A 27851-nucleotide genomic window follows, 5' to 3' on the forward strand; every position below is an offset into this window, starting at 1 on the left:
AGGCCCGGGCTTACGCGGCTGCTGATTGGCTGTTGGATCTGAGTTGGGGCGGGGAAACAAAGCTGCACGCCGGGAGGTGGAGGGAGAGGAAGCGGCACGCGCATGCGCTGACGCGGCCCGCCTCGAGGTGCATTGTGGGTAAGACGTCTCCCGGCGACGGCGGATCCATGGCGGCCATCGGGATCCACCTGGGCAGCAGCTGCGCGTGCGCGGCCGCCTATAAGGTGCGCGGCCGGTTGGGGGGGGGGTCTCCCCACTTCCGTGTAGGCATAAGGGGGGCAGGGGAAAATAAATGTAAATTTAATGATAATAATTTTCGTTTCCTGGGCGAGGTAGTGCTGTTGAGTGGCTAGAGCGGGGTTTGAGGAGGACGCTGGAGTAGCCAGAAGCCTTTAAATCACAGTTATTGGTGCCGTTGTTATTTATTAAATTTGTATCCTCCTGAATTTGTTTGTGGGAGGGGGACGTTATTGCTTTGTTCTGGTTGAAGGGCAGCATACAAATTGGATTAATCCTAATCACCCTAATCAGGAGAGAGTCCGTGGTCCCCTGTGTCCTCCCCCCCCCCAAAGAAAACCAGCCCTGCAAGAGGAGCATCTCACATAAATAAAAGAAAGCTTATGTGCTTATTGTAAAATGCATTTCCATCAGTTTACTTGAATGACACTTTGCTGGATAAAGTAATATATGCATTGGTCTGGTTTGCACATAATTCTAAGCTGTAGTTTTTTATACAGTGGTACCTCGGGTTACATACGCTTCAGGTTACACATTCCACTAATCCAGAAATAGTACTTCAGGTTAAGAACTTTGCTTCAGGATAAGAACAGAAATTGGGCTTCGGTGGCAGCAGGAGGCCCCATTAGCTAAAGTGGTGCTTCAGGTTAAGAACAGTTTCAGGTTAAGAACGGACCTCCGGAACGAATTAAGTACTTAACCCGAGGTACCACTGTATTATGGTTTATGAAATCACAGTTTGGTAGTATTTGTGAACCCTGCTAACTTAACTATGGCCAATTTACTGCCAACAATCTATAAACTGAAGTAATGATTTGTTGTTGGCTTATGAAGCTTAGTTTGTTTTAATTATGGCTTACATGCGAGTCCAGCACTTTGTTATCTATGGTTTGGGGTGGGCCATCAATCTAGAGCAGCTGGAAAACAAATCAACAAACAAAAGGATCCTGTTATATTATTCTCAGTATGTACAGTGGTGCTTCGCAAGACGAATGCCTTGCAAGACGGAAAACTCGATAGATGAAAGAGTTTTCAGTTTTGGAGGTGCTTCGCAAAACAAATTTCCTATGGGCTTGCTTCGCAAGACGACAATGTCTTGCGAGTTCCTGCTGGTTTTTTTTTTTCTTTCCCCCCCTTTTTCTAAGCCGCTAAGCCGCTTATCAGCTGATCCGATCAGCAGATAAGCCGCTAAAAGCCGCTAACAGCGCTAATCCACTAATTCGTCAATGGGCTTGCTTCGCAAGACGAAAAAAACGCTAGACGAAGAGAATCACAGAACGGATTCTTTTCCTCTTGCGAGGCACCACTGTATTAGAATAGAAGCTTCCATTTACAAGAGTTTCCTTTGTACATTATTTGTCTTTATACAAAATTTACCCTGTGCATTCCGTGGAAAAGTAATAGTCAAGAACAGAATCTAGCCTCTGCTGGACAAACAAAATTAAGGGATCCTGTATTAAAAAATGATATTGTTTTCCGGGGTTTCCAAGTGGTAATGAGTTACTGTGTTTAATTTCTGTGTCAATGAGCTATTCTACTTAATCATTCTCCTCCATGTGTGTGTTGCTTCTTCAGGATGGTCGTGCAGATGTTGTCGCCAATGATGCAGGTGATAGGGTTACTCCTGCTGTTGTTGCATTTTCAGAAAACGAAGAGGTAACTTTTCCCCCAGTATAAATTTGAAGAAAAAGTGGTGGTACCTTTGTTGTTTTTGAACAAATCTTTTAAAATTATTTCCAGGTTGTTGGTCTGGCAGCAAAACAAAACAGAGTGAGAAATCTTTCAAATACAGTGGTGAAAGTGAAGCAGATTCTCGGGAGAAGGTGCGGAAAGTAATAGTGAACTTCATTTTGGGATTTAGTGTGGGTTTATCTGACAGAATGGGATTGTTAAACAAAAATGTATAAAAACTGGCATGTAAGTACAAACCTTGTTACCAGGCTTAAATATGCAAGTAGGCTGCTTAAAAGTCTCTTGTAAGCAGTATATATTTTATTTAACAAAATTTAAAGCAAGTTATTCTGGAATGTAACTTTGTTTTGTTTTGAATTTTTTTCTACTATTAAGAAATAAAAAGTCCAAATTCTGATATCATGCTGAAATACATAAAGAAAGCTTTGAACAATTAAAGATTAAGGAGGACTTCATTAAACACAATTCTTATGTGCTGAAAATATAAATGTAAATTTTGGGGTGTTTTTTTTTTTTGTTTAAGTACACGTCAATTTCCCTTGTTTTGACAGCTCTGGAGACCCACAAGCTGAGAAGTACATTGCAGAAAGTAAATGTTCAGTAAGTAAGAAGCTACTTCATGTTTTCCTCCCATTACTATTAGTAGTATTTATAAACTGCTAAACATTTCACAAATACCATAGTGATATACAACAAGCAGAACCAGATAAAATAGTTCTCAAAAATCCAGCCCAGCAATACGTCCAGATACTGGCCTGATTCTAATGTCACAAAGAAATAGAGTTGGGTGTCAAGCAACAAACTGATGACAATTTGTTTCAGATGTCCTAATGACAGCACCCAGTGGTGTTATACAATGTTAAACAGCAGGAGAGGTCTGTTGTGACTGACAGGTCAAGCTTGTAATTAGAGGGAATGATTTCACTCAGTTCTCCAATCCCATTGCCTTTGGGGGAGGGAAGCACAGGAACCTAGCACAAAAACTACTGAACCAATATATCTGCAATTCAGCAGATTATTTACCGAAGATTACTCTTGTGCCTGCTGGAGGGATACAGTGCAATGCTAGTGGACTCCTCCTTCTTCCCCTCCCCATTTGTTCTGGAGTGTCACCAACCCTTGGGAGCAGACCTTGGATGTGTGTGTAATATTTGCTTTCTAAATCATTTATCAGACGAAAGGAATCTTGCAGAATCTTTTATAACAGATAAGCTGAGAGAGAGTCATATTTGTATTTTCATTTGTAGGTCATTGAAAAGAATGGAAAACTAAACTATGAAATAGATGGCAAACTTGTTTCCCCAGAAGATGTTGCAAAGCTTATCTTCAGTAAAATGAAAGGTATGATATTAAAATGTACATTTTTAAACTATTTCCCCAGAAGAAAAGTGGTACGTATACCTCTAAATTGAATTTGCTTGTACTCACAATACAATATATTTTTGTATTAGAAACTGCTCAGTCTGCTTTGGGCTCAGATGTTAACGACACTGTGATTACGGTACCTTTTGACTTCGGAGACAAACAGAAGAATGCCCTTGGGTGAGAATACAGTTTTCAGTTTATTTTTATTAAATGTATTTGTGGGAATTTGAGATGTCTGGACAGGAGGCATTTGGACATATTTGGACTTGGAAGATCTGGGTTCAACATCTCAGCTCAACCATAAGTGCATTGTGCTAACCTGGAGTAGCTCAAATCGCATCTAAGTGGACTCTTTCAGTGAAATTACATCACTTGTTGTAGTTGTTTAAGAACTTCCTGCTTAGAGGTTCTGGCACCACGGAGAGAAAACAATATTCAGGTTCCTACCACACAGTAAATGGACTGTTAAAACTACTCAGAAATTGAGTGGCGGGTCTGTGATAACTTTTGGCTCACTTTGTAGCCACATGATAGACAACCACATGAGCTTATAGCTGCCATACGGGTAGTTCTTAAATAGGCAGCTTACGGGACATTGTTGTAGGTCAGTCTTCCATGGAAGCTGGTATCTTGAGCAGAGGCCAGATAGTCACAGATTTACGACTACCAAGCACCCTGGTTTTTCACTAGGAGGAACTGAAAACCTTTACCAGCAGTGGCCTCATCTTTCCTGGCCAATTTTCACTCGCCAGGACTAGCATGCATCTTGACTTCCAGTTGGATGCCTCTATTCCTCTCTTCTTGCCATGGTACACATTCTGCATAAGGAGTGGACCATTCAGTGCAGAGCACTGTATAAAATAGGAAAGGGCTCAGACATGCCAGCTGAAGGCATTTTGCTATTTGTAGCAGATTTAGGGCTAACAGTTAAAAAGTCTTGCTGCGTCATAGGAGCACTCATTTGTGCCTCCACCTGTTCCCTATTCTTGATGCCGCCTGATCACTTTACCCTACTGCATGTCAGAAGAAGAAGAAGAAGAGTTTGGATTTGATATCCCGCCTTTCACTCCCCTTCAGGAGTCTCAAAGCGGCTAACATTCTCCTTTCCCTTCCTCCCCCACAACAAACACTCTGTGAGGTGAGTGGGGCTGAGAGACTTCACAGAAGTGTGACTGGCCCAAGGTCACCCAGCAGCTGCATGTGGAGGAGCGGAGACGCGAACCCGGTTACCCAGATTACGTGACTACCGCTCTTAACCACTACACCACACTGGCTCTGACTCTCAGGCACCCTCCCCTTCCTTGTGTTCAGACATTGCTAACTGCATAGTCACCAGGGTCTCCAAAGAGAAACGGGTGCACATTTCCTGTACTGGTTTGAGCTTCACGTTCAATTTGCATGAACAAACAGGTAGGCAGCTTATTCTCCTACCACAATGTGCCTATCTGTGCTTAAGTAAAATGTCTCTTGGCATGCTTACTGTATGTCTTGTAGCAGGTTGGCAATGTTTTGTAAGGTGTTTGTGGTGGTGATGCAGGGATAGGGTCCAGCTATACCAAAATAAGGTACTTTGCTGTTTTATGTTGAAAGAAGGCATCAGTCTAAAGTGATGTACTAATATAAATTGTGTCTTTATTGCAGAGAAGCTGCTACTGCAGCTGGTCTTAATGTTCTTCGGTTAATTCATGAACCATCTGCAGCTCTGCTGGCTTATGGAATTGGGCAAGATTCACCCAGTGGAAAAAGGTGACAATTGGTCTTTAAGCAACCATTTCCCCCGTGCAATCCCAAGTATGCTTCCACAGATATAAAACTCAACAGGACTTAATCCTAGTTTCAGGATTACAGCCTTGGTTTCAAACAGTATGGTGCAGAGTGAGTTGGCTCTAGGGTTGTGTGGTATGGACCTTTGTGAACTTAATGCTTCCCTGGGCAGAAGGGAATTTTTGCTGGTCTCCTTCCCTCTGTAGGTCCTTGTGCAGATGAAAATCTGCTTTAGAAGGTTGGGGAACCCTCTGGAACAGCACGGGGAGGGAGTATTAGGAGCTGCTCCCCTCAGGAATATTCAGTTCATGGAGCAGAAGTCTCTGCGGAATCTGAGCCAGAGGGATCCTAGACTGCTATAAGGAAGAAAATCCAAGTCCTTTGCAACATATTTTTTTTTAATTCAGGAGATTCTAAACAAGTGGCAAAGGCAGGAAACCAAAGCATTATACTTTAACCAATCTTTAATACTGTAATTTAGATGGACTTCATTTCAGGGTGGGCCAGGGCAGTGTTAAGTGAGAGAGCACTAGGAGGAGAACCTCCCTGACCTGGCTTCTGCCCCATGGAGTGCAGCAGTGGCACTGATACCAGGAGGTCATTTTGAGACACAGTCGTCATTGTCCTGAGAATCTGCTATTAAGGCTTTTAGTATTGATGCTAATGAGGCAAGGCATACTGATTTCCTTTTCTTTATATTGTGTGCATGGAAGCAATGTGCTGGTGTACAAGCTTGGAGGAACATCCCTTTCTATCACGGTTATTGAAGTCAACAGTGGACTTTATCGTGTTATTTCCACAAACACAGATGATAGTATAGGTGGCATTTGTTTCACAGAAGCCTTAGCACAACATTTAGCATCTGAGTTTCAAAGGTAAGTTCTCTGTATCCTAAATAGTATGTGGTGTTTTGTAAATGTGTAGTAAGGAATCATTGCTGTTAATTTCGTAGTATGGAAAATTGCCAGCACATTTTGTAACAGATTTTTTTTACTGATATACAATACATTTATTTATGAAAATCATTTCTATCCACCCTCTGGGTGCAAAAATATCACTTGGGGGGCCACAACATATATAACAGGATTTTTAAAACAATTACAGTTTAAAAATAATAAAATATTGTCTCAAAATGAAAACTTCTGGAAATAAAAATAGTGAGTTTTTTAAAAAAAATTACAACTTCTAAAGGTCTACGCTGTTGAAATAAGACAAACAGTACATTAACATAATGTTTTGGGGAAAGGTTGTTACTGTAAATTTGACATCAGTTCTTAGTTCAATTTGGAAATAATCCCAATCTTGTAAAGAGCTATTTACCAGGTTGTCTGAGGTGAGTTAGAATTGTCTCCAGGCAACTAGATGGAAGCTTGCGAACAATGGTTTCCTCCCCTTTTTTTCTTTTCAGGCCACAAATGACTAATGTAACTATGAGAGGGCAAGCAGCCTAGTATTTTTATTATTATTATTATTATTATTATTATTATTGTTGTTGTTATTATTATTATTATTATTATTATTATTATTATTATTATTATTATTAGGGCTAGTGACTTTTGTGGACTTGCAAGGCTGTTAGATACTTTGTTTCATGCTTACATTATTGAAGGATCCTGATATATATCACTTACAAGCAGCATGGGAAAGTTGGGGTGGATATAGCCAAAGTTAAGCATTTCCAAATTCTGTTGATTTCAACATGAGAGTTAAGCACAACACTAAGATGTCAGAGCCTTAATGTTTGCATTTGTGCTTCATGAATACTTACTCAAAAGAACCTCTCTTTCAGTTACCATACATCCCCAGCTTTCAAGAGTAGATGCATATAATGTTTATACTTTGAATTTGAAAAACCTGATAAATTTCAGGATCCACCTTTCCCCCCTGACTTCTAGGGTAAATGATGGCCACTATTACTGAGTAGGTTCTCTGTAATGGTTAATAATGCTTTTTTTGTAAAACAACAACAACCCCGTAGATCTTATAAATATGATGTGAGGGAAAACTCCAGGGCCATGATGAAGCTCATGAACAGCGCTGAAGTGGCAAAGCATTCACTATCGACACTCGGAAGTGCCAACTGCTTCGTTGACTCCCTGTATGATGGGCTGGATTTTGACTGTAATGTGTCTAGGTAAGATATACTCTTGAATCTCTGCATGTGTAGCATTGGTTTCCATGACATCCTTTAAATTTAACTTGTGTGAATTTAGCTTTAGATGCTTGGCATAAAATAAAATTAAAAATAGGAGCAGCTTCCGGAGGGGGGCGGATGTTGGCAATCCTAACTACCAATACACTCAGCTTGGGAGAGCGCAGGGAAAGGGGATGTTGACAATAGGAGATTTTGGCTTTATGCATGATCTCCAGGATGTAACCCCTACATAAGGTAATGATCGTGATAGTTGGCTACTCTCCATATGGAATGTATTTATAAAAAGGCAAGAAAATTATTATTATTTATTAGATTTCTTACTCTCCCTTCCCCATGAGGTCCCAGGGAAGTGTGTTACAACCGTTTAAAAAGAAAATATTAAAATTGGTTAAAACATATGACAGTATATGAAGTTGGAATAAAGAGGTACATTGAAGGTGCCAGAAGGAATCTCGCAGTTTAAGGGCTGCCACAAAGATTCCCCTCTTCTAGCCTCCCACCGCACCCAGGATTTCTTAGGGTAGTGGAACACCTAAGAGGGCCCCGTCCACTGATCTGAACACCCAAGAGGATCTGTAGGGAAGGGGCTGATTTTTCTGGTATCGGGCCTAAGTTATTCAGGGCTTTAAACACCAATGTGAGCATTGGGCTCAGAAGCAAACTGGCAAGCGCGTTCAGCTCTTTTGAAGCTGGCGTTGTGCGAGTTCTAAATGGAAACCCAGCCACTCACTCTTCTGGCTGCTTCATTTTGGAGCAGCTGAAGTTTCTGAGCCATCAGAAACTGAGGGCAGCTCCATGTTTAATATTATACTACTGTATTGAGTTTCTCTGCAAACTTTTCCCTGTGGATGAACAGATATGGATGTGCTTGTTTTTTTAACAACACAGGGCCAGATTTGAACTTATTTGCTCTGCACTTTTTAACAAGTGCCTAGAAGCCATCAAAAAGCTCTTGAAGCAAGTTGGACTTACAGCAGATGATATCAATAAGGTAACAATACAAATAACTTGGTTTATTTTGAAGTCATTCTTGAAATTCTTGTTTTGACAAAAATGTAGGAAATACATAAGAGTATATTCACAAAGAAGCAGATGCATTTGGATGGTTTGGACTATTGTTCAAGGCTTCACAAACCATGCTTTATTAAACTGGAAATGAGATCAGGGACAAGCATTCCTCCCTAGTAGGGCTGGGCAATATATCAATATCTCGTCCAAAACCGGTTTCAAGTCTGTATTTTGATATCGGTTTCATAGTTTTTGCCCTGGCAATATATCTTGAATCATGAAGTGTGTTAGGACTGGATGATGTACCATCTAAAACCAGTTTCAAGTCCATATCATGGTAATGGTTTCAGAATTTTTGACCTGGCAATATATCTCAAATCATGATGTGTGCGTGCGTGCAATGCAAAAATCACCATGCAGGAAAAAATTGTGAAGCCATCCAGTGCCTCTATAGTTCCACCCTTATTTCAGACATCGGGAAGTATCAGTATATTGCTATGTTTAGCTGGTGATATATCTGGTTGAAACCCAGGTATCACCCAGCGCTACTCCCTAGCTGCTCCCCTCTTCTCAAGTGCTGCTTCACAGCTTAATTCCTGAAGCCACTGCTCTCCATTACATCTAAGTGGTTGGGCAGCGGGGGTGGGGGACTATAACTTAATGCCAATTAACAAGCCAGGATAATAAGTCTGAACATCTGTTTCCCCCCACTTTCTCTGTGTGTGTGTTTGCAAATTTTGCATACACAAGTACCCTTTGAAAAGCCTAACCGGTCCATCTTTGCTGTTGTCCTATTAATGCTTTAATGTCCTCTAGGTAGTTCTCTGTGGCGGATCTTCTCGCATCCCAAAACTGCAGCAGTTGATCAAAGAACTTTTCCCTAGTGTTGAATTGCTGAACTCTATTCCTCCAGATGAGGTCATTCCCATTGGGGCTGCCATGGAAGCTGGGATCTTGCTAGGAAGAGAAAATACATTTTTAGATGATGAGATACTGCCTATTGAATGTTCTGCCAAAGATATCTTAGTCAAGGTAAGCAAACAAATTAAATGAATGAATGAATGAATGTCTTTATATCTCTTGCTTAGAATTAGAAAGAGAGCTCCCTCCCTAATCTGTATTATCTATCTTCCACCACTGCTACCTTTGTGGGTTTAGGTTTTAATGTGAAAACTTTCCTGAAAGAAATTTGGGGTCACTTAGGCAGCAATTTAGGAAATAAGTGAGAGACTGAAACACATTATTTCATATTGATGCACAGTTAATATATTTGCCATTCAGAACTCTTCATTTTTAATTGAAGGACTAAGTATTTGAATAGGATTCCCTAAGATTCCAGAATTAACAGGTCATCTTAACACGCCAATATAAACAGTAAACTTTCATATTTTTAAATTTAATTAAGAGTCTATCAAATAAATCCAATTCTTTAAAAAAAATTAATTTGGCCACCTATTTCACCTTCACATCTGATCCATAAATTATTTCAACACTCATAGGATTTGACTAGTAGCATGAATCAATACAGAATCATATTTAAAATCTCCCCTCCTTTTTACTCAAGGGTCACTGTTTGTGCTGTAATGTTTTCCTGTCTGTCGTCGCAGTGCACATGCTGTAACACATTGTGGTGCCTTAAGATTTGGAGTCCTTTCTGTAGAGTGATTATGTTGCATATATCTTATTTCTTTACTTTATATTCTTCATTGAAAAACAAAAAGTACATAATTACATGTGCAGAGAGTAAGATGACAAAAAAGAAGAAAAAAGAAATAGTAGCTATGTAGAAAACAACAGAACAACAAAATACTATATACATTACAAACAAAGGATTTTTTTTATTGTAGTTAACCAGACTTTAACTTAATACGGTATTTAGAAAAAATAATTCCAAATATTGTTAAATTTGGCCATGTTTGCAAGCAGTTTGTTCAAGTGTAATGGGTTTGTCCATATCTTCAGGCTTGAAAATAAGCCACTTATTTATTTTTCCAGTTCATTAATACCTGTCTTTTTGCCATAATGAGGACACAGATAGTCCATTCATATTCTCCCTTTGTTAGATTCCATGTGTTTTGGGTATATAATTCAAAAGGATATTTTCCTCTGCAAATTTATGATTATTCCATACAGTCATGTTGATCGTCTCTATTACCTTCTGCCAAAAATTTATCAATATAGGACATTGTACAAACCTGTGTTTTAGAGAAGCATTATCTCCAGCAGCTCAATGTCTTAGTCCTTTCATAAACGAGCGCAATGGAGTCCTAAATAGTTGTTTTGCTGTATGAGACTGAATTTGAGGTCCAGAGGCATGCTTGTTATAAAACTTAACATAGTTTCCCATTGTTTGGTTGAGAATCTCCAGTTCCTTATACCATTCTTCCTATATAAGGAAATGGGTGTGTGTGTTGTTACATAAGAGTTAATCAGCTGTTTTAATATCTCTGGGGTCTCTGCAGCTGTAAAAGCGGTTGGTCCGTTAATGGCAGTTAGCATGTGCTTTATCTGAAGATATTACCCTTGAGCATTTAAAGGTAATTCATATTTGTCTCTTAGAATCATAGAATCATAGAGTTGGAATAGACCACAAGGGCCATCGAGTCCAACCCCCTGCCAAGCAGGAAACACCATCAGAGCACTCCTGACATATGGTTGTCAAGCCTCTGCTTAAAGACCTCCAAAGAAGGAGACTCCACCACACTCCTTGGCAGCAAATTCCACTGTCGAATTAACTTGTCAGGAAGTTCTTCCTAATGTTTAGGTGGAATCTTTTTTCTTGTAGTTAACATGGAATAGGCATAAAATTCATCCTTCTTGTCTATTGATTGCTCTAAGTTTAATATACTCAACTTCATCTCTCTTATTTCTTAGGCAATGGATCAGTCAGGGGCTGATAAATTTGTGATGGTGTTCCCATCAGGAACCCCTTTGCCAGCTCGAAGGCAGCATACTCTACAAGCCCCAGGAAGCAACTCCTCTGTCTGTCTAGAATTATATGAGTCTCTGGAAAAGATCCCCATAAAAGAGGACAACAGATTTGCACAGGTGAAGAAATATCAATAGAAAATAACGCTTGTTTTCCCCCAGTGTTTACTCAAAAGCAGACTTCAGTGTCACAAATCTTAATTGTATGTTCATTAGGCATTTGAAGCTTTTGCCTCTTAAATTCCTTACCTTATAAAATGTTGTAAACACATCCACAGTATTTTTAGAGCACTAAAAAAACATTTAAAAAAAACATTTTAAGCAGATAAAAACTATCAAGTAACTTGGTTATTCTGAATTAAAATTGTAAACAATAGGGGCTGCAAGTTGCTCACCTGTGTTGAAATACATGCTAATTTATTACTCCATTTAGCCTTACAAATTGATTCACTTGTTTTTTCAGAGCATGCTTTGTCTGCCTTAGAAAACAATTTTTCTGAAATTACCTTGAAACTTTGTAGCTCAATATTTTATATTTTAGCTTTTGTATATGGCAGTATAGAGCAAATGGTTTAAATCAAAGTGCTTTTGATATAATCTCACTTGCATTTCTTTGGTTTTGACAGTTAAGATTGCTAAAATAGATAAGATGCAGATGACAAAGGATCTCAATGTTTTGTTTTAAGCAGATTGTCCTCCAGGATTTAGATATAAAGGAAGGTGGTCTGCATGATATCCTAACTGTTCTCACAATGAAAAGGTACTGAAAACCAAAATACTACAACTTTGGTTCAGCATATCAAGTACATGTGAAATGTCCATCTTTCAGAACTTGGGTTTTTCTGTTGCAGCTTTTTGGTAGTATCTACTTTTCAAGGTGGGACGCGGGTGGCGCTGTGGGTTAAACCACAGAGCCTAGGACTTGCCAATCAGAAGGTTGGCGGTTTGAATCCCTGCAACGGGCTGAGCTCCCGCTGCTTGGTCCCAGCTCCTGCCAACCTAGCAGTTCAAAAGCACGTCAAAGTGCAAGTAGATATATAGGTACCGCTCTGGTGGGAAGGTAAATGGCGTTTCCGTGCGCTGCTCTGGTTCGCCAGAAGCGGCTTAGTCATGTTACGCCGGCTCCCTTGGCCAATAAAGCGAGATGAGCGCCGCAACCCCAGAGTCGGTCACGACCGGACCTAATGGTCAGGGATCCCTTTACCTTTACCTTTTCAAGGTACTGCAGAAATTCCACCTATCGGGTGTTGATGTATTAGGGGAGAACTGTGGATCAAATCAACTTCTGGAATATCAGGGGTGCTTTTTCTTTCCCAGATCAGTGGGCAAGCGTTCTTTGAACTGTGGGGTGCTCTGGTTAACATCCCCTTCTGCTGGCCCTTTCCTTTCCAGTTAAGAGAGGGGTGGGGATGTTGCTGGATCACACCTCTCTTCATTCCCGAGTGCTGGCCACGCTCCCCATGGCTAGTGAATGCTGGGAATCCAACAGCTCGAAAGCCACAGGTTCCCCACAAATGAGAGCATGTTTTCTGGGTAATGGGACTCCCCACACCTGTCAGCTGAATCAAAGAATTCCACGGAGGAATGATGGGGACATCCAACATGGGAGCTTAGTTTTTGAGACCTATTCAGGCCCTCTCACGGTGCAGTTAGTCTCCATATGTTCACACTATAAAAATCTCTCTTTTCTTAGGGATGGATCACTGCACGTTTCCTGTACAGTTCAAGATACCGGAAAATGTGAAGCCATTACTGTAGAAGTGGCATCGTAGTCTTAATTCAGAAGGTTCCATTTTTTTAATTGTTACCTCAAACCAGGTTTTAAGGGAGCGATGCCATGTGTACAATACAATAAATACAATACAATGAAAATATGGAGTCTGCATACATCTTTGGAAAATGGAAAAGTTGGGTCATTACAGTCTTAAGAGGAAGTTGGTAACAGTTGTGCATTCAGCAATGAGCTGCAGAAAATATTGCATAGGGGAGCTAGAGTTTTATACATGGCAACTGACAGATAAGGGGTGAGAGTAAACAAGAGTTCATAAAACCCAACATATACCTAAAGCGATGGAAATAATCAAGCCGGCTCCACTTCATGTCCAAGAAGCACCCTTTACGCCTGGATGGTTCCGCTATGACTCCTCTGAATGCCAGAGGTGGTTTCAAGCCCAGCTAGTTTTGGCTAGTAAACATCTGAGCAATTATTTGGGAAGATAAGTGAGAAAGGAGGAAAGTTGCTGATTGTGTCAAACCCATGACCTGAACACTGGACTATTTTGGTTAAACGTTTTCTTGCCTCCCAATTGGGCTATAATTTTTATTTTCAAAATGGTACGGTAGTGTACTTTGTGAACACAGGTTGGCCCCAAAGCAGGAAAATGTATATGAAGGTGCTACTGGTTTTGGACTAATAGTTGAAGCAAAGAACAGATTAACAGACCTTAAGGAAAAGGGAGAACTTTAAATAATGGCAGCTTTGTTCTGCTGGTAAAAAAGACTAGGAAGAGTAGAAAACATTGTGTGGGTTATCGAAAGTTTTAGTGGTATCTGTATTAAAGTGTTAGAATGATCACAGAAAAGAGAAACTAAAATCCAAGCAGACTTTAAAGCCATGGTTTCCAAAAGGATTGCCAAAGTCATATTATCAAATCTCACTTCTGTTGTAGAACCCTAAAATTCAGAGGGCAAATGGTTCAATTAGATTTCCAGTTTCTCTCAGTGTGAATGAAGCAACTTCCTATAAAAACAGAATCATAGTTTGCATTTTCAGTATAAAAATTAAAAGTTACAAAAGCAAAAATTCAAATGGCACATGGTCAACTTTGCTTCCTGATCAGAGCAGACTTTCCCCTGCTGCCAGCTTCTTGTACAGGCTGCACAGCTGGTCTGGTTTAGGAACTTCTGTCTCTGGGGTAGAGGGGATTTCAAAGTCAGAAGAGCTCTGAGACTCTAGTTGGTCCTCAGGCTTGAGCAGCCCTGAACTCCCTTCTTTGCTCCTCTCCGGAGTTGATTCAGCCTGCACACTTGGCATCAGAGCAGGTGCTGCTGCTGCTGCTGCACTTGCCTCCTGAGCTCTGCCTTGGCGATCCGACTTAATACTGTTTGTAGAAGGTGCACTGTGAGCCAAAGCCTTGCAACTCTGCATGTCTGTTTGGTTTTCCCCAGCAGGGAAACAAGATGCGTAAAGCATTGCTCGCTCTGCTCCTCTCTTTAAAGGGCTGGACTCAAAAGTCTTTCGCTCTTGTGGGGAAATGAGCACAGTATCCGCCTGACTGTCCCACCCTTGGCTACCTTGTTCAGATATGTGCGTTGACTGAGAAGAGTTTTGGGAGGAGATGTGAGTAGAATCACTAAAATCCTCATTATCGCTGAACAGGTTGGGAGACTGAGGCTCACTAGAATCTGTGGGAGCTGGAGCAGAGTCCTCGTGTTCAGAGGCATCTGTGTCTTCCACGTGTCGCTTAAAGTAGGCATCCCACTTGGGCACTTCCAGGTCCTCGTTTCGCTTGCAAGTGGGCTCTGAACAGACCAATCCTGGATCCGGCAAGACAGTGGCAGACTCTGCACTGGGTGGCAGAAGTTCATCTAGAACCATGTCTTTCTCCAATTCTTCCTCCTCATCGTCATCCTCACCGTTGGATTCCTCACACTCTATGAAATCTACCTTCAAAGGGGCTGGCATGGAAGTTGCCCTATAACTTGTTTTGTCGCTGTCATCTTGATGGTTATCAGGAAGGGGCCTATTTTCAGATGCTATCATTTCTGGGAGAAGTTTTGGAATCTTGTATCTTATAGGAATCAATTCTGTATCAAAGAGATCATCACTCCCACCATCTGTCAAGACAAAAAAACCAGGAACATGAGAAGGTAGTAAGATGACTTGAAGCCAATCTCCAAATGCCTTACCATCATAAGACACCTTTCCCTGGATTATAAAACTTCCAAGCATTTGGGGGAGGGGGGCCTCTAAACCACAGCATGAAGGAACAGGTTGCCTAACTTCTCCCAGCTATTTTCTACATGCAGAGAGATTTACCATTGGTGTGCTTTTGTCTACAATTCCCTCATCGGAACAGGCACAGTCCAGGATTCTGTTGCATGCTTGAATCAGCAGAGCAGCCTATGAGGCTGTAAACCGATGTCTGGACTGTTGGACTCCAAGCTAACCAGGGTGACCACTCGCTGGGAGCCACTGTGATACTTGGGAGATAGGGTACAGGTGGAGAATGTCAGACTAGGACTTGGGAACCCTGAGCAAAATCCCTGCTTAAAGCTACGAAGTTCACTGGGTGACCTAAGTCATGTTCACTTAGTCTAAGCTAAGTCCCACAGGGGTGTTGGAAATGTAAGCTGGAGGGTGGACAGCAACTATGCATGCCATGTTGAGTTGGTTAGAAGGGTGAGATGCAAGTGAAATTAAAAAATGTAGTAAGTTCATTAGAGAGATGACATAATCATGCAATAAACATGATTTACTGCTTCAAAACCACAGGAGTCCTTTCCTTTGCCATCTCCATCTGACACGGAAGAGAGAAAAACTTGCCTTTCTCTTACCTGTGTCTGTTATTTCTGAGGGTTTGGCTCTCTTCAGTGCTCCAAGTGGTTTATATTTCAGCTCGTTATTTTTGTTGTATGATGTACATAATGGCTTTAAACTGAGAAGAAGCAATACAGAATTTTGTAGCTCTTTAGACTTCTGAAACATTTATTAGTTTCTCTTTAATTTTCAGCAAATTCAGATCACTTGCATACTACACTGAACTTTACAAAAATTCAGGTGTTCAATGAAAAAACAACAACCAACAACCCTGCTAAGATAACCAGAAGTACTTTGCCAGACTTACTATAATTATGGAAGGGGGGGGGGATGCCCAACCCAGGCCCAAATTAAATGAATTACTTCTGTACAATACTTCCCTAAAAGTATGGTTGTGTCATAAAAATAGATCTATATAAAACCGATTTAAACATACTTCTTTATCTAGAGCCTAAGCTCCTCTCCCTGATGTTACTAGACAGCAGAAACAGGATGCTGCTTTCATAATGAAGATGGCTTTCACTTGTGAATATGGACAATGACAGCGTGTTGTTTTACTATGCAGAGCAGAGATGGAAAATTACTACAAGGAATAAAGCTTTCTCAATTGAGCAGTTTCAGTGGGCATAACAGATAAATAAGTCATACAAGGCAGTGTCATTTTCAACACTAGTTAAAAAACATCTTTGCAGCAAAGAGCCAGAGAAAAAGACAGAAACTTACATTTCCATAAGTTTGTCTTCTGTCACACCTACTGGAATTACATTGGGAAACACATTCACCGGGCGAATGTAGCTCAAGAAATCCTGAATCTACAAAATAGGATTGGAGGAGGAATTAATTTCTGCATTTAAACCTGGCTTGCAGTCCTTTTTTTGCTGTGATTTGCCATTGCTTTGAGAGGCTTTTTTTCTTTTTACAAAGAAATGAGGCTGAGAGCGAAAAACTCTCATAGCTGACATGGTAAATGACTCCAGTTCCAATTCTGCCCCCTGTACCATGCTGGCACTGTGTCTCACCACGTCACCATCTCCAGTCAAAGCTCCTTCAGCATTCTGATTTGCGCACAAGACTGCTGTGCTTGTAGAATGGCCCCAGCAGGCATGAGGACCCCTTTGCTCAGACATCTGTAGCTTTTCTTTCTGACATATGCATCCATTTAAGGTTGCCACTTTTTATCTCTCTAGTTCCACTTCAGTGGGGTGAAGCCAGTAGGTCATTAAGGGGCTTAAATGAAGCAGGAATCCTTGGATGACGAGCAGACTCCAAATGTGATGGACAACACACTCTGAATCAGCACCTGCTATTGTGGACATTCCTACCAGGAGGCAGATGCTGCCGCCTTCTCATGCAGCAAGCGTCAGAAAACAATCAGCCATTCAGGGGGCATGTGAAATCTATGGACGTTTATTAATGCTTGGTTCCCTTTGCCTATTTCAGGCTGTGGAGCTTCAGGGCTGCGTTGAAGACAGCAAGCTACAAAGTTTCTGGTTCAAGTCTCCTGTCAGCTATGAGAGGAAAGAGGGGCTTCCCTAGGCATGCCACATCCTCCTCAAGCTCAGTCCTTGCCTATAAAATAGAGAAAATACCTGCTGACCACAAAGGGATGTTATCAGGATTACCAAGATAACATATAGCGGCTTCAACGTGCTTCATAAAGATGAAGAATAATCATTATTGTACTTTTACTAACCCCCAAAATGCATCCTATAAAGGCTACAAAATCTAAATATAAAATCTTGTAAAGGCTGCTCTGTATATTGTAAAAGGGGTTCATTTTACAAAACAAATACTATACATACCTCGCTGTAAGAAGAGTGGAAGGAAAAGCAAGCTCTGTATGAACTCTCCCCAGTCCTAAGCAGAAACCAGAAATTAAATTATCAATATGTGAACAGCATCAGCACCTTAATAAAAAGCAGATCACATATAAAAATCGATATCCTGCCTTCCTGGAAGAATATCACGGAAAGTGGGAGGCCAGCCAGGCCCCACCCACAGGCCAGAGAAGGAGCACCTTGTTCCTGCAAGCCTTTAAGGGCAGCGAAAACACTCGAGAAGGACTTTAAAACCAGTAGCTCGTGCCCAAGGCTGGTTCTTCCCCCACTTTTGTTTTGTGTCGTGTGTTTTAGATCATGTCGGAGGGCAGGGACCGCCTTATTACTCATCACTGCAAGACCCTATAGGGGCCTTCTTCAGTTGCAGAGTCATGCTGCACACCTACATAAAGATACCTGTATTTATCTGTATTCTGCCATGTGTGCCAGGGCAGCTATCAATATAAAATCCAAGGAAACTATATACAATAATCAAAGTGGCAAAAACTGCAGCACCTAAATGTACCTATCCTCTCCCAAATAAAAGTGCCCTCGAGTTTCACTTGAGCGGGGGCTGGGACTGCCTGATCTCCTCTGGAAGGGAGAAAACCGTCTCTTGCATTCACAATTAGGTCATTTAGTGCTTTATTTACTGGCAGCAGGGGACGCGGGTGGCGCTGTGGGTAAAAGCCTCAGCGCCTAGGGCTTGCCGATCGAAAGGTCGGCGGTTCGAATCCCCGCGGCGGGGTGCGCTCCCGCTGCTCGGTCCCAGCGCCTGCCATCCTAGCAGTTCGAAAGCACCCCCGGGTGCAAGTAGATAAATAGGTACCGCTTACCAGCGGGAAGGTAAACGGCGTTCCGTGTGCTGTGCTGGCTCGCCAGATGCAGCTTTGTCACGCTGGCCACGTGACCCGGAAGTGTCTGCGGACAGCGCTGGCCCCCGGCCTATAGATGTGAGATGGGCGCACAAACCCCAGAGTCTGTCAAGACTGGCCCATTCGGGCAGGGGTACCTTTACCTTTACCTTTACCTTTACTGGCAGCAACACCTTGAATGGGGTCTGGCAGAGTAGCTGCTCCATGCTCTGGACTGTTTGAGAATTTAAAAAATAATAATTGAAAAGAGTACTTGCCTCACTATTACATTCGTTTTCCTTGTCCTCTCTCCAAACCACATTGTGGATGGCTTGACGCTAATTATGTGCAACCGCTTTCCATCCTGAGAAATCACACCACAAGGCAACCTGTTCCCTCGGAACATTTCATCATCCTATCACAGAGACAGCATTAACTGTAGCACCCGGGCAGATCAAGCACATCCTTTTTTCAATACCTAATGTAACTTTGCAAATTCTTTTACCTACTACCTTCCTCTGCTTCCCTGTGAGAAATGGAAACACACACACACACACACACACACACACCCAATACTGGCTGCCTCCTGTGCACAGGCTGCCCACCTAGTGGCGACAGAGCACCAGAGTTCTTCCATTATTCTAATATTATAACATCTTCATTTATACCCCACCTTTTTCCCTGAGGAGACTCAAGGCAGCTTACAGATAAAAACAAATACTGCTAAAAACAGAAAATTCAAGCATTAAAATACAATTAAACCCTGAGAGAATTAAAAGTACATACATAAAACCTGTTTCAAACAGATGCAAAATCACCTAGATGCCTTTGTGCTCTGAGGATCAGAAGCTTCATACAGTACAGGGACCATGAAGAGAGCAGCCCAGCCAATGTGTCACCATATTGCCCAGATCTATTGGGCAGCCATGTTTGTTCTTTCATGCATCTAAAACTGGGGTGGAGGGAGGTCTTTGCAATATTTTGAGGAGCATCGCACAATGAGGGGAGCTCAGCACTCCTCCCCCACCCCCGGCACTTAGTATCACATCTAAGTGTAGCTTCTCTCTATGCTCTTGGCACCGGACATGCTTGGAATACACTTGATGTGCTTTTGGGCTCAACTGGAGGTGCTGAGTAGCATCTCTAAGCCCTTAAGCAGCCTGGATCCTGCACATTGCAAGGTACTTTCCCACCAACACATTCCTCCCTGAAGTTTCCTCTGGGATCAGCTGGGGCTCAGGAGCAGCTGTTCAGAGGTGGCAACCATTCCTGGAATGCCCTTCCCTTGAAGGTACACAGCAAGCTGCCTTACACCAAGTCAGACTACTGCTCCACCTCGCTCAGTGTTGCTGACTCTGACTGGAAGCAGCTCTCTGGTATTTTAGGCAGCAGACAGCTCTAACCAGATGTGCCGGGGTTGACCTGCAGAGCTTGTGTGCTGTCCCTGAGCTACCGCCCTTCCACTCAGCCAACCCAGGACTGACCTTCAGAGTGGTGTTTTCAGGGGCGGAAGGGGAGGAACCAGTCTAATAGCCTCCCTGATGGGTTTTTAAAAGTGATACTTCACTGTCATCTCATCTGTGCTTTAGTTTTATTTTGGTTTAGTGCATTTTATGGCGCTGTGAACAGTCATTTTAGAAAAGCCATAGGAAAGTAAACCTTCCCCCCCAAATAAGAATATTAAAGCTGCTTTGGCCAAACATCTCCTGGTTTCTTCAAAGCCAGACTCTTCTTTAACATGGAGCCCCCAGGGGCTCTAGCACTTAACACCCAAGGGGGGTGTCAACTGCTGACAGATACGCACCCTTGGATGGCGACAGGCATGAATCTGAGTGTGCCGATTGGAGGTGATGTGGTAGAGGATTTCTGGCATGTTTTTAAACATTTCCAATTTGTTCACGTGCACCTAGGAAATGAAGTTTGCCATTATTAGTGCTGTTGTAGACTAACTGAGAAAAGAGACAGCAAGCTTCTCCTTCTCAAGGAATTTGCCTTGCGGTGGGGAGGAGGGATCATGGTTGTGCTCCATTCAGAAAGGGGTTGTATTCAGAATGACAATCTTACCTTAACTCCAAGCTCCTCGCTGAGATTTGTGAACAAATACTCATATCCATAAGCTGCTTTGCAGTTCAGCCACACCACATGGTAAGGACTGAGGGTGATCCAGCTCTGCACTAACTCCAATATGCCTTTCATACATTCTTCCTGTTGAAGGGAAAAGACTGCAGGGCATTCGCATAGAGCAGATCTAAACGGATTTGCGTTCTGTTGAGCCCACAACTGATCCCTGGCCACTAAAACCAAGCACTTTGTGCAGGCAGAGTAGGGAGCCTCTTTTGGCCAAGGGCTGCCCTTCCACATGGGGGGGGGGGCTTCAGGGTCCACATACCAGCAGTGGGAAGGGCCAGAGGTACACACAAGTCAAATGTTTCTCCCTCCCTCCTGCCCCTTCTCTCTGTCCTCCATCCAGCTGAGAAATAGGCATCGACACAGTTCAAGACAACATTTCAGTCAGGTCAAAGCACTGCAGGAGGACATGGGCACCTACCAACACTCAGCACCCCTAATAAACTACAGTTCCCATTGAAAAGTTGAGTGCTAAAAGTCCCAAGCGGAATTCTGGCCAAGCAAGCAAGCTGCATGTTGGGTTTTTTGTTTGTTTAAAAAAACCTCTTCCTTCAAATTGTACTTACCCTGCTGGGGATCTGATAATACTTGGGATCACAGAATGTAGTATCCAAATACACACTCTGGATGTCTTTCACTCTGTAAGAGAGAAATTCAATATTCAAGATTGTGCTTGGCACAGCGCTATCAGTCGCGTGTTACGCAGCAACATACTCATATTTCTGTTGGCATCCAAAAGGTGACATTTGCCTTGACAAATGAATGCACCTAGAAGAAACCAAGCAGCCTTCCTACCAAAGCAGTGCCCAAATCTCCACGGCACACTGTGGCCATGGAAGGCAATATGCAAGCGCTAAGGCTCCGGGGTTTCCTTTCTGTCAGCTCCCGGGCCAAAGCTGTGACTGCTCTCTAAAGGTTTAAGAGGTTTGCATTCAGGGTCCGTGTGTTTTAGTGGTTTTCACACGCAAAGCATACCATTTACAAGTTATTGTACCTGCAAAGGGTTAATAGAACAGGGTTCTGCTTGTCATGCACCTGACCCTCTAATAAAGGGCAACGAAACCAAACCAGAAAGGTCCACAGTCCATTACCTGCTCCCCGAATGCAAAAGTTCCATTCTGGCCACTTCTCCCTTGGCAAGTCTGAAATCCCCAGTGTACAACACAGTGCCACTTTCACCTTGGAAGAGAAACCTGCACGAGAAAAGGCACTGCTGTGAGAACAATGGAATGGTGAAAGCCAGGAGAGTGGGCTATGGCACTGGTTTTCGGCTAAGAAACTTGGGCAACAGACGATTGCACATAGCGGGACGAAGAAGCATATAAACAGGAGCAATGCCCCAAATATCTTATCACGCTTGTAACTATATGCATTTGCTCTTGTGGCTCTCCCCAGTTCTCACAAAAAACCAAACAAGGCCCTGTTCCCCCAAGCTGTAAGTGCAATTTCATTTCCCATCAGCATTGGCATTAACTGCAGCTAACACCAATGGGATTCTCTCTTAATTACAGAAACAGCCTCAAATCCTGGCTTCACTTTTTGGTTCAGAATAACCACTAGAAAAGGATGGCAAAAGAGAAATTCAAGTCCCTCTACCACTCCCCCTCTCCCATTCTGCAACCTGCTGCTGGTTCAACTAACATTGCTATTCCTTTATTTTGTTTTTATTGTATTTTAAATCTTATTTTGTACTGTGTTTGATTCTATGTTATGTCAAAAGACCAACTCATTAATAAATAGTAATAAATATGAATACAAACTGCAATTTTGCCTGGGCATGGTGTGTGAGACCAAGGCATCCCATTAAAAGGCCCCAATGCCCATAACCAGGGACAGAAAGTGGGGGAAGTAAGTCTTTGGTAAACAAATCCAAAATAAACTAACTGCAGTTTAATTCTTATAGAACCACAACCCACTGTGACATATATTTTTCATATTGATTTCCATTAATTATCTGAAGGCAAGAAAAATGCATACATAACTGATCCTGGGCAATGGCCGGCTGGCAGAAGGGTTACAACTAAATCTTCTTTCTGGAAAGAGACACAAAGGAAGGAAGGAAGACACACAGACATTGACTCGTATCAAGTTAACTTTGTAATGAATAGTTTTTGCCTGGCTGCCGTGCAGAGTGAAGACAAGGAGGTGGGAAACAGAACCTTGTGCACACAGGGCATCTGGGGATAGGACCCTGTGGCCTGGGGGTGTGGGAAGAGACCAGTCTCACAGGCTCTTGCCCTGCCCCCTGACTTTCATTTATATCAAGGATGGGAATCCGGCCAGTGGATCCACTCCTTATCTCCGTATATCTCCCTCTCACCAGGTATAACCGGCGGGTGCAGTCGCCTGATGTCACAACAACTCACTTTTGCCCTTGCTCTGTGAATTCAAATGGTGCCGGCAAGACGTGTCCAGTGCTTCCCTAGCACTAACAATCTGCTGATCATCAGCCCTGGGGAAGTCCTGAGAAGTGGCGGCTGGGAAGTGCTACGCAAGGAGCTGTGCAGGCACAGACCACCAGCTGATCAGCGGTGCCTGAAAAACACCTGCCAATAAGGTGCATGGGCTAGAAGTTGCCTGCTCTTAATCTACGTGGCATGGGTTCTTGTGCCATATGCTATTAGCATATACTTTTATTATAAAGATGCAGAAAAGAGGAGAAACCTGAAGACTTCAAAGCACAGTATAAAAGAGAGAGGAAATTAGGACAAACAAGGCAGGGGAAGAAAGGAAAATAGACAGCAAGCTTCTATCGTATTTTTCGCCCCATAAGACGCACCGGCCCATAAGACGCACCTAGTTTTTTTGGGGGGGAATAAAGGGAAAAAAATTTATTTCCCCCCCAGGTGCGCTGCGCTACACCAGGAGCTTGGGGCGTGCGGAGCTCAGCGCGCCCCAAGCTTCTGCGTGCCGGCAAGGTCTCCGCTAGCGTGGGAGAGCCGGGTGCCTCTCCCAGGGCTAGCGGACCCCTGCGCTAATCCAGAAGCTTGGGGCGAGCTGAGGTCAGCGCGCCCCAAGCTTCTGCGTGCCGGCAAGCAGTCCGCTAGCCCTGGGAGAGGCGCGGGGCTCTCCCAGGGCTAGCGGACCCCTGCGCTACACCAGAAGCTTGGGGCGTGCTGAGCTCAGCATGCCCCAAGCTTCTAGGTGCGCGCAAGCAGTCCGCTAGCCTTGGGAGAGCCGCGGGGCTCTCCCAGGGCTAGCAGATCGCTGCGCTACACCAGGAGCTTGGGGCGTGCTGAGCTCAGCGCGCCCCAAGCTTCTAGGTGCGCGCAAGCAGTCCGCTGCCGCCCCAAGCCCCGCGCACCCGGTGGGACCTCCTGCCGGGTGCGCGAGGCTTGCAGACACTCGCCCGAAGCAGGGAGAGCCCTCCCAAGGGCTCCCCGTGCTTCGGGCAACAGGCTGCTGCCCCAAGCCTCGCGCACCCGGTGGGACCTCCTGCCAGGCGCGCGAGGCTTGCAGGCATTCGCCCCATAAGACGCACCCCGATTTCCCCTTCATTTTTGGAGGGGAAAAAGTGCGTCTTATGGGGCGAAAAATACGGTATTTTGTTGGCCAAAATTGGAATTTCAGAGCAAAGAGTAACTAGCACTCCTACCTACTTAGGTGAAATATTAAAATGTTAAACAGTCAACATAACTGACTACCTCACCAGATGCTTCATCAACCAGAGAAATCTGCGTTGGAGTTTCAACTTCAATGGAAACCTACAGCAGACAGACAAACAAATGTACAGAGGCACATTATAGGTGATGAGAACTGTTTTTACAGCATGTACAAAACAGATGTTTTTAATGGCATGGTAATAGCTAGGATCAGGAGACAAGCACATGTCTGTGGAAGGTAAGCCATTAACTTATGACAAGGCTCCCCAACTTTCTGGAGCCTGGGGGCATTCAAAATCCAAGAAACCTGTATGGAAGTCTAAGAAACTGTTGTGGGCCCCACAGAATGCCTGAGGACATGCGCCTGAGGGACCTCAGATCTACGAAAAGCAACTGTTAATGGGTACTTCTTGCAAAACATGACCCAGTAAAGGAAGAAATATTACTCATTCAAAAAACCAACTTTTTTCACCAAGTTTCTTCCTTTTTGAATCATGTTCCACAATTTCTTTGCAGCCTAATAATCCTCTGTTCTGCACCAACAGAAGCTCCACAAAAAGTCTGGAACATACCGTATATCAGACAGGAGCTTGAGATGAAATGCTAATGCCCGGCTTCGGCTGGGGAGGGCGGGATATAAATAAATTATTATTATTATCATCATCATGGAGTTCTCTCTGCATGAAGAGACCTGAGCCACCAACTCCTTCTGTGGCTCTGCCAGAGCAGAGAGAACCTGAGACTGAACAGTCTAAAGAAGGAAGAAAGGCCCAGGATACACCTTTGTATTTCATTTTAAGACACAACAGGTGAACAAAGTAAAGCTTAGGGTGGTATTGAGTTTTACTCAGAGTAGACATACTAAAATTAAAGATGACGACTACAACACAGTTTAAATGGACTTCACCACCTAGGACAGGCATCCCCAAACTTGGCCCTCCAGATGTTTTGGGACTACAATTCCCATCATCCCTGACAACTGGCCCTGTTAGCTAGGGATGATGGGAGTTGTAGTCCCAAAACAGCTGGAGGGCCAAGTTTGGGGATGCCTGTCCTTAGGATTATGGCAGCTTCATCTTTTGCTGACACTGCTAGCTATAACAGCTTTAAGATGCATTAATAGTGTCTGTTTACATCAACTACACATGAAAAGAGGTAACTTACAATGTGATTCTCCCAAAATTTATACCGTGGATTAGTTAGCAGCAGCTCCTTTGTTACTGGTGAACAATACAAGCGAACTTTTAAGCTTTGAAGAAAAAAGATATACATGTCTCACAAAAAAGCAAATGGTGGTTGTCCAATATCCAAAAAAATCAAACAACAAAAAGTAGTTCCCATGCCTCCTTGCAAACTCCTTCAACAAGCAAGTCTGTGATATGGCAAAGGTGTCTGTGACTTAAGGAGAGAGAAGTAAGCATTCCCAGACATCATTTGCTGTATTATATGCCCTTTAGTCTCTTCCCCTGCCTACAGACAGAAGACACCCATCTGACATCACACACTTGCTAGCTAGACAACTTTGCCTCTACCCCAGGGGTAGGCAACCTAAGGCCATAACTGTCAACTTTTCCCTTTTCTTGTGAGGAATCCTATTCGGAATAAGGGAATTTCCCTTAAAAAAAGGGAAACGTTGACAGCTATGCCTAAGGCCCAATTGTCTTCTCAATCCGGCCCATGGACAGTCCGGGAATCAACCTGTTTTTACATGAGTAGAATGTGTGCTTTTATTTAAAATGCATCTCTGGGTTATTTGTGGGGCATAGGAATTTGTTCATTATTTTTTTCCAAAATATAGTCTAGCCCACCACATGGTCTGAGGGACGGGGGACCGGCCCACGGCTGAAAAAGGTTGCTGACCACTGCTCTACCCAAACTCCTCATCTTCCAAGATTTGAATCCCACATTCCAGCACCTTCCCTGCATTAGCTGAGTACATTTAGGGGATAAATAGAAAAGGTTGGCTACAATTCTCAGGGCATGTAAAAATATGCACTGCAGAAAGTGCAGTGTAAAACACACATAGATAAATGAATCCTAAAACTAAACTACTCTTAAGAACTGGGCAGGAAAGGGGAGGGAGAAATCCTTAGAATCTGAGCTACACTTACCCACATGGGAGAAATGGAAGTGAAATTGTAGTTTTTACTAAGGACGCAGGCAGAATGCTAAGAACTCAGGTAACAAACAAAGCAAAATGGTGTATATGCAGTAAATCAGAGAATCTACTATGGTCATTTTATAAATTACAGATTACTGTATTTAGTTGCAGAATATGAGAAGCTAAACTTCCATGTTTAAAATAAAAACAAGTTTCTTCTCATCCTTAAGGAGATCAGCCTGAGAAGGTGCTGATGCTTTCTTATCCCTTCACTCACCACAGGTCCCAGGCTATTCTCACACATGTCTTTCTCCCTTTTCATTACCTGCATGCCAGTCTTCTTTTTAGGGAAGGCGCTCTCAGGCCTTTCATGTGATCTAAATATTAACATATTAAAAGAGGAAGATTATTTTAGAACTCCGCCATGCTAAGAACAGTCTTGGGCCTCAGTACAGGCCAGAAGGACAGACACAAGCATCAGCATGATCAGAGAAGCAGGGTTAAATCAGAATCTTCTAAAACAGTTGCTAAGGAAATAGCACAAATTGCTCAGGGGACAGGATCCTCTTTTCTGTCTGAAGAACTGCAGCCCAATTCAGAATCCCTCCTTCTCCTGAAGTGTGCAATGAATGCCATTACAGGGAACTCTCCACTTATGAGCATTTAACTTGTGCGGGTTCAGCTTTATGCGCTTGGCAATTAAAAAAACAAAAATTAAATTGGGGGGAGTGCATGGGGGGGGTAGAGTTTATCAATCCCACCTGTCATTAAACCCAAAATGTTTTGACTTTATGTGATTTTGGCTTTATGCGATATCCCTGGAATGTAACCCCGGCACTGGCAGGTGGACAGACTTCTGTTACTGCTCAGGGACAAGGGCTCTGGGGTGTCGGCAGAGGCAGATCAGCAGGCAGAGCATGTCCAGGACCAGAGATTTGCCAGGAATGTTTCCCCAGCAGCTGGTTTCAACCAGGCGGGCAGCCCCTTTTGAAACACAATGAAGGGGGCAGTTCTGAGAAGAAAGGGTGGCACTCGGTGCATGCTCAAAGACACGCGTCTCTGTGAGTCTTCTCTTCCCGAGGCTGAGCCCCGGCAGTGGAGAGTAACGAGAATGAAAACTAGTGAAACAAAAGCAAAGCGCTCTCTACTTGGGTGTTGGAAGGATGTTGGGGGGGGGGCAGCATAAGCCAAGGGCTGTGAGGTGTAGCGGTTGGAGTGCTCGTCCCCCCCCCTCGGCCCCCTGGCTGTGACTCTGGGCCAATCGCTGGCTCTCAGCGGGGCCTCCCTCGCAGGGCTGGTGTGAGGGCGGGGGGAGCATGCGCAGTAGCAGCCGCCCCTTGCAAGGCGGAGGAAAGGGAAACGGCGAAGCAGCAGCAGCAGCAGGAGCGGACCTTTGTGGCAGTGGGACAGGAAATAGGCCCTGGCGCGGAGGTTCTCGCGGTCGAAGCGGTCGATGGAGAGCCGGAGATACTCGCGCATCCTCCCGCCGAAGCTGCTCATGGCGCCGCCGGACCCCAGGCGGCGGGGCTGCGGGGCGCCCGGAAAGGTCCGCCGAACTCCCTTCCGGCTCTTCCGCCGAGGCCACTTCCGCCAGGCTCCTTCCCGCGCCGCCGCCCCCATTGGCCGGAACAGGACCAGGCCCCGCCCACGCCTCGGCAGAC

At 43.6% G+C, this 27851-nt stretch overlaps 2 protein-coding genes across 5 annotated transcripts; one reads left to right on the top strand and one right to left on the bottom strand.

Moving 5' to 3' along the window:
• Positions 1-71: 71 nt before the first annotated feature.
• On the top strand, positions 72-13021 carry HSPA14 (heat shock protein family A (Hsp70) member 14). The gene is made up of 14 exons (XM_082240131.1): positions 72-224; positions 1813-1893; positions 1978-2060; positions 2481-2529; positions 3177-3270; positions 3381-3471; positions 4936-5040; positions 5772-5933; positions 7037-7192; positions 8102-8204; positions 9038-9253; positions 11096-11269; positions 11839-11909; positions 12843-13021. The coding sequence occupies exons 1-14, from the start codon at positions 168-170 to the stop codon at positions 12919-12921; spliced, it is 1521 nt and encodes a 506-aa protein (XP_082096257.1). The 5' UTR covers positions 72-167; the 3' UTR covers positions 12922-13021.
• A 958-nt stretch (positions 13022-13979) lies between these two features.
• On the bottom strand, positions 13980-27748 carry DCLRE1C (DNA cross-link repair 1C). 4 transcript variants are annotated; one of them, XM_082240118.1, is made up of 14 exons: positions 27582-27744; positions 26516-26567; positions 25254-25338; positions 24132-24191; positions 22465-22520; positions 21579-21680; positions 21054-21126; positions 20425-20565; positions 20165-20266; positions 18639-18775; positions 17492-17546; positions 16413-16501; positions 15707-15807; positions 13980-14986 (listed from the first exon to the last, which is right to left on the bottom strand). In XM_082240118.1, the coding sequence occupies exons 1-14, from the start codon at positions 27688-27690 to the stop codon at positions 13986-13988; spliced, it is 2163 nt and encodes a 720-aa protein (XP_082096244.1). In that variant the 5' UTR covers positions 27691-27744; the 3' UTR covers positions 13980-13985. The 4 variants fall into 4 exon arrangements, with proteins under 4 accessions (XP_082096244.1, XP_082096245.1, XP_082096246.1 ...); XM_082240119.1 differs by lacking the exon at positions 20165-20266 and having other exon boundaries at positions 27582-27748; XM_082240120.1 differs by lacking the exons at positions 26516-26567; positions 27582-27744 and having other exon boundaries at positions 24137-24191; positions 25254-25344.
• Positions 27749-27851: the final 103 nt, after the last annotated feature.

This window comes from Podarcis vaucheri, assembly GCF_965113315.1.
Source record: "Podarcis vaucheri genome assembly, chromosome: 10".
Classification (NCBI taxonomy): Eukaryota; Metazoa; Chordata; class Lepidosauria; order Squamata; family Lacertidae; genus Podarcis; species Podarcis vaucheri.

Excerpts from the sequence above, each read along its gene's own strand:
- DCLRE1C (XM_082240118.1), bottom strand. The coding sequence starts at position 27,690 with ATGAGCAGCTTCGGCGGGAGGATGCGCGAGTATCTCCGGCTCTCCATC. Across the intron at positions 16,502-17,491 it reads TCCACTCTTCTTACAGCGAG|ATTCAGGATTTCTTGAGCTA; the intron begins GTATGTATAGTA and ends CCTATTTTGTAG. Across the intron at positions 15,808-16,412 it reads GAAGACAAACTTATGGAAAT|TTTAAAGCCATTATGTACAT; the intron begins GTAAGTTTCTGT and ends GCTTCTTCTCAG.
- HSPA14 (XM_082240131.1), top strand. The coding sequence starts at position 168 with ATGGCGGCCATCGGGATCCACCTGGGCAGCAGCTGCGCGTGCGCGGCC. Across the intron at positions 5,041-5,771 it reads GATTCACCCAGTGGAAAAAG|CAATGTGCTGGTGTACAAGC; the intron begins GTGACAATTGGT and ends TGTGCATGGAAG. Across the intron at positions 7,193-8,101 it reads TTTGACTGTAATGTGTCTAG|GGCCAGATTTGAACTTATTT; the intron begins GTAAGATATACT and ends TTAACAACACAG.